We start from the raw sequence: 6,000 nt of genomic DNA, 5'->3' as shown, positions 1-6,000 counted from the left end.
AGCTGTGAGCTTCATGTTCACGTGGAAAAAGAAACATTTCAGAAAAAAAAGAAGAAAACCCTGAATGCAGGAAGTGACCCTGACCCTGCAAAATAAAACAAATCAATGCGGATTTTAAGCACGTGACGTGGATAGTTTTATTTGATGATTATTGAACTTTCAGGTGCGTTTACAGGTGATGGGACAGCTCAGAATGAGAGCGGGTTCTAGATCGAAGACACGTTCTGGACTTTATGAATTAGCACGGACAGTCGTTTCCATGGAGACGGATCAGCTGCTGCACTGCGCCTCCAGCTTAACGCCCTGCAGCTCATCTCTCGGTCCCGGTTCAGGTCGGGCTTGCATCCTCATGACTCCGTTTAGGTTCGCTCAGCCCGCTCTGCTGCTCACGGGTCACTCACGGTGATGAAGCCTCCTCCTCTTCGTCCTTTGGTGTGAAAATCAGTCTGATACCGTCTGTGAACTTTGACGCTGTCCGGTACCGGTCTGCGTATGACAGACCAGCACTGAACGTAGAGTGGGCGATTCGGTTCGGTTGTGCACTGTCGAGGATGACGGACTCAAAGGAGCACGGAGGAGCGCAGCCGCAGTTCTGCGTGACGCTCCCACCGCAGCCCTGAGGAGCTGAAGCAGGTGGAGAAGATCTGGACTTTGTCAGAATATTTGGAGATATGCGACGAACCGGAGAGGAGGTCCATCTGATTCATCCCGCGCCCGGTTTGTGCGGTTTCCTGCATTCAGTCTTTGGATTTACTCCGAATAAATTCCGTGTGCGGACTTTTGGACTGAGTGTGGTGTGAATGAAGAGTCCTCGGGGAATAAAAGAGTTAACTGGAGCTTTTTACACGCAGTCTGGCTGGCTTCTCTGCGCTGCACTGGATCTGCTTGGAAACGTGTGACACATCCCGGTAACGGTGTGACAGTTTGGGATGTTACGGGGGATTTTTCTGGAGGAATCGCAGTTCTGTGAGCGCCGAACCGCAGATCGTGCCGTGAGTGTGTGGACGGGTTTTGTTTGGGATCTCTGATAGCTGCATCGTGTGCAAATGAGCGCGTTCGTGAGACTTTGTCAGACTTTTGAACGGAGTCTGGAGTGACGTTCAGCTCGAGCCGGGATCTCCTTGGAAACGGTTAGTGACAGCCCCGCAACCCCCGCCCCCTCAACAGGGATGGTCGGAGCTGATACGACTGCCCCCCCTCTAACAGCCAGATGTTACCCGGCAGGATGGCCCTGAGCCCGGCCGGCGTGCTGTGCGGCCCGCTGGAGGAGCTGCAGGAACTCGCCTTCATCGAGAGGCCGATCCGCAGGAGCCTGAAGGTGGGTGTGTGTGTGTGAGAGAGAGAAACGTAAAGTAATGAGGAGGAGGGTGAGTTAGTGGGAGGAAGATCAGCAGCTTCAGTGGAGGAAGCAGAAGGGAGACCCGCAGCATGACGCAGTTTGTCCGCCTGTCTGTCTGTAGAGAGACAGACAGGTCTGAGGTGCATCGAGAAAAACGGCCAATAACTGATCGATTAACCAGTAATCATGAGAAACAGAGTGAAGCTGTCTCTGATCTAATTTAAGACAGTCGCTATTCATGACTGATCAGTAACTGAAAAGATAAACGCGCTGCCTGATTCTTACACCTGTAGCTGTGTGGGCGGGGTTTCACCATGATGACATTGAGAGAGGAGGCGGAGCTTGGGTGTTCTTACGGGAGAAAGCTGATGTGATGACGACAAACACACTTGCACTGTGTGCATGTGTATGTGTTGTTATGGTTGACAGTGGTCAGTCAGACTTCAGGTGAGCCTCTCCGTGTCCTCTTACGACCTTCCTGCACGTGTGAATGCTCAGGACAGTTCCTCATTGACAGACGTGACCCGGAAGTATCTGTGTTGCGCCCATAACAAGAGCTGTTCCATTTTTCCAAACACTAAGGAAAGGAGCTTCAGTGCTTCCTTTATTGCTTCCTTTAGCAGAGGAGACACTGGAACATCCTTTAGGAAAGGGAGCAGAAAACGCCAAATCTTAATTCATAGCATCTGATCGTTCATGAAAACAGGCAACATATTAAACAAAGTGAAGCAGATCATGAGAACATTCATCATAACTGCATTTTCCATTTCAGGGTCAGAATATTTTATTAATCCCTAGGGAAATGATGTGCTTTCATCCATAACCCGTTGATATATTTATAGTTTTTATAGCTGTTAAACTCACAGCTGATATCTGAACATCACACAGCTGGAATAAAACTACTTCCTGTTGAGTTGTTGCTGCATGAATGCAGAACGCTGTATGAGCTCAAGATTATGATCTATACCAGGGGTGGGGAAACTCCAGGCCTCAAGGGCTGGTGTGCTGTAGGTTTTAGATGTGTCCTTGATCCAACACAGTCGATTAAATGGCTAATAACCCCCTCAACATGTCTTGAAGAGGCCTTGTAATGAACTAATCATTTCATTCAGGTGTGCTGACCCAGGGTGAGATCTAAAACCTGCAGGTTCACCGGCCTTTCAGGCCTGGAGTTCCTCACCCTGATCTATATGAACAGATCAAAGTGTATGTAAGGTTTTGTATAATCAGTGATCATTAGTAATCATTAGTAATGTCCTTTGTTGTATTACAGGCTTTAGGAGTCATGTTTACTTCAGGTCAGGTGGGAACAGTGATGATGGAGACAAGCAAATAAATAAATACCATATACACAAGATAACTGCCAGAGGGCAGAAGCTTAAACACCTGGTGTCCTGTGTTTGTGCAGTCCTGCAAGATGTTGCGTGCCTTTTTGAGACAGCGGATGCTACAGAGGTCCTTCAGTGATTTTCTAGGCCATGTTAGCGACCCTTTTAAATCAGAATACTTTAATAATCCATAAGGAAATTGTGTGGGTTACAGTTGATCCAAGACAATAACAATAACAGACAGTAAATAATACTACATAATCCAAAGTTTACATAATATAAGAAATAGCTCTAATATTTACAAATAGCTCAATTATAAATATGCCTTAATGCCTTCTTGTGTGCCATGCTGCGGCTCAAGAACTACACAGAGATGCAATACATCACCACATCAAAGGCTAGTGATAAACCAGCTATCATCATGAGATTTGTAAACAGGAAACACAAGAATGCACTGCTGAAGCAGGGGAGGAAACTAAAAGGATCGAATGTCTACATGAATGACCATCTAACAAAATCCAACGCTGACATGGCGAAGAAAGCACGACACTTAAAGAAACTGGGAAAAATTCAGAATACCTGGACTGCAAACTGTAAAATATTTATTAAGCTTAACGGCACACCGGAGGAAGCTAAAGTGTTGGTCATCAAATGCATGCAGGATCTGGAAAACATTAACAAGTAATATAACTACAAAGACAAGGAGCTGGGCTAACAATCTACAGTCATCCAAGCAGGTAATAGAAGACAACAACGAGCTAAAAGCGTAACACATTTAAGGATGGAACAATCAAGTAACTCATTATCTGGGATCTATACAGTGTTATCACAAAGGATTGCTAATCAGGAGATAAATTCACCAGCAAACAAGGAATACAAAACACATTTCACAGAGCAGGACATTGATCCAGAACTGAACTTTTTTAACATCAAAAATACCTGCTATTATCATAATGATGATCAATTCAACAAAACTGTCAAGGTGGACGGTAAAATATCTATAATTCACTTTAACAGTAGAAGTTTATATGCAAATTTTCATAAAATAAGAGAATATTTAAGCAAATTTACACATCCATTCAGTGTGATTGCAGTATCTGAGACATGGATTAATAAAGAGAAAGGTGGGGACTTTGTAATAGATGGATATGAATTAAATCTTATAAATAGAAAGAATAAGAATGGCGGTGGTGTGGCCTTGTTTGTGGACAAAAATTTAAAATACAAGATGGTAGAAAAAATGTCGATGGCGGTAGATAATATATTAGAGTGTGTAACAATAGAAATTAGTATGGGAAAAGAGAAAAATGTCATTGTAAGCTGTATATATAGAACACCAGGTTCAAATACTGAAATTTTTAAGGAGTGGGTAGATAAAATATTCACTAGGACAAACCAAAAAGTCATCTTCATTTGTGGGGATTTTAACATAGATCTATTAAATCCAAGCAAACAGAAAATGACAGAGGAGTTTATTAATACAATGTATAGCTTGGGACTTTGTCCAATGATCACTAAACCCAGCAGGATCACAGCACAATCGGCAACCTTAATAGACAATATATTTACAAATGAAATAGAAAATAGATCCATAAGTGGTCTTTTAATAAATGATATCAGTGATCACCTACCTGTTTTTATAGTGTATAATAAAAATTATAGGAAGGTTACACAGGAAAATATAGTAAAATACAAACGAATGAGAACAGAAGAGTCAATAAATGCATTTAAAAATGATTTGCTCAAGCAAGAATGGGAGACGCTGTATAGGGAAAAAAATATTGATAAAGCTTATGAGATTTTTTTAGGAAAATTTAAAATGTTATATAATAGTCGTTGCCCAGTAAGGAAATATAGTAAAAAACAAAAATATGCAGAATGCCCATACAAAATGATTGCAAAATGCATGTAAGAAGAAAAATACCTTATACAGAGAATTTATAATGAACCGAAGTATAGAAGCTGAAAATAAATATAAGAAATATAAAAATAAATTAACGAGTATTTTGAGGTCATGTAAAAAGGAATACTATGAGAAATTATTGATTATGAATAAAAATAATACTAAAGGGATTTGGAAAACATTAAATACCATCATTAAAAAGGGCTCTGGACAGTCAGACTATCCTTCGTATTTCACTAATAATGATAGAAACATTAATAATATGAGCGATGTGGTAAATGATTTCAACAAATTCTTTGTAAGTGTTGGGCCAGACTTGGCTGAAACAATTCCTGATATGACAGATTCGGTAGAGAAAGAAACCAGATTCATTGATCGCAATCCTCATTCAATGTTCTTAACGGCAGTAGAAGAAAAGGAAATCATTGATATTGTTGGGAAATTACAAACAAAAAACTCTACAGACTCTGATGACATAGATATGGAAATAGTCAAAAAAGTGATAGAGGGCATTTCCAAACCCTTAACACATATCTGCAATTTGTCCATACAAACTGGTACATTCCCGACACAAATGAAAATAGCTAAAGTAACACCATTGTTCAAAAATGGAGATAAACACCAATTCACAAATTATAGGCCTGTCTCTCTACTTTCTCAATTTTCAAAAATACTGGAAAATTTTTTTATTAATAGACTCGACAAATTTATAGACAAACACAAAATAATAACGGATAGTCAGTATGGTTTCAGATCAAATAGATCAACATCATTGGCATTAATAGAATTGATCGAAAATATCACTAACAATATAGATAAAAGACAATGTATAGCTAGTATATTCATCGACCTAAAAAAAGCTTTTGATACAATTAATCATGAAATATTACTCGATAAATTGGAGTATTATGGCATTAGAGGAGTGGTGTTAGAGTGGGTAAAGAGTTATTTGAGAGACAGGAAGCAATTTGTGAAAATTGGGGAACATCAATCAGAGTGTATGGACATTGTTTGTGGAGTGCTGCAGGGGTCAGTATTGGGACCAAAGCTGTTTATCCTCTATATCAACGATATATGTAGAACATCAGATATATTACAGTTTATTCTATTTGCAGATGATACAAATATTTTTTGTGCTGGAGAGAACTTACAGCAGCTTTTGGAAATTGTCACACAAGAAATGATTAAACTGAAAACATGGTTTGATAGAAATAAGTTATCATTAAATTTGGAAAAAACGACATTTATGTTATTCGGAAATTATAAAAAAGATGCCGAAGCAAAGTTATTAGTAAATAATGTCAAATTTCTGGGTGTGATAATAGATAACAAAATCTGCTGGAAACCTAATATAAAGTATTTACAAGCTAAACTGTCAAGAAGTGTCTCCATACTGAGTAAAGTTAAATATTGTTTGCCTTCCAAATCAC

At 39.9% G+C, this 6,000-nt stretch overlaps 1 protein-coding gene across 5 annotated transcripts in view; it reads left to right on the top strand.

Moving 5' to 3' along the window:
* The first annotated feature begins 202 nt into the window (after positions 1-202).
* ppp4r4 (protein phosphatase 4, regulatory subunit 4) overlaps positions 203-6,000 on the top strand; it is a 30,915-nt gene continuing 25,117 nt past the window's right edge. For 2 of the 5 annotated variants that reach the window (XM_085432819.1, XM_085432818.1), the window contains exon 1: positions 204-1,318. In XM_085432819.1, the coding sequence (XP_085288945.1) occupies positions 1,211-1,318 (108 nt within the window). In that variant the 5' untranslated portion in view covers positions 204-1,210. Of the gene's footprint in view, positions 1,319-6,000 lie in introns of all 5 variants that reach the window. The other 3 variants (XM_085432821.1, XM_085432820.1, XM_085432822.1) reach the window with 3 other exon arrangements.

This window comes from Copadichromis virginalis, linkage group LG15 (assembly GCF_057382275.1).
Source record: "Copadichromis virginalis isolate Kocher_CV1m ecotype Utaka linkage group LG15, C_Virginalis_male_GT1.1, whole genome shotgun sequence".
NCBI lineage: Eukaryota > Metazoa > Chordata > Actinopteri > Cichliformes > Cichlidae > Copadichromis > Copadichromis virginalis.
Note: the sequence above shows the minus strand (reverse complement) of the source record. Positions and strands in the feature narration are given on the sequence as shown.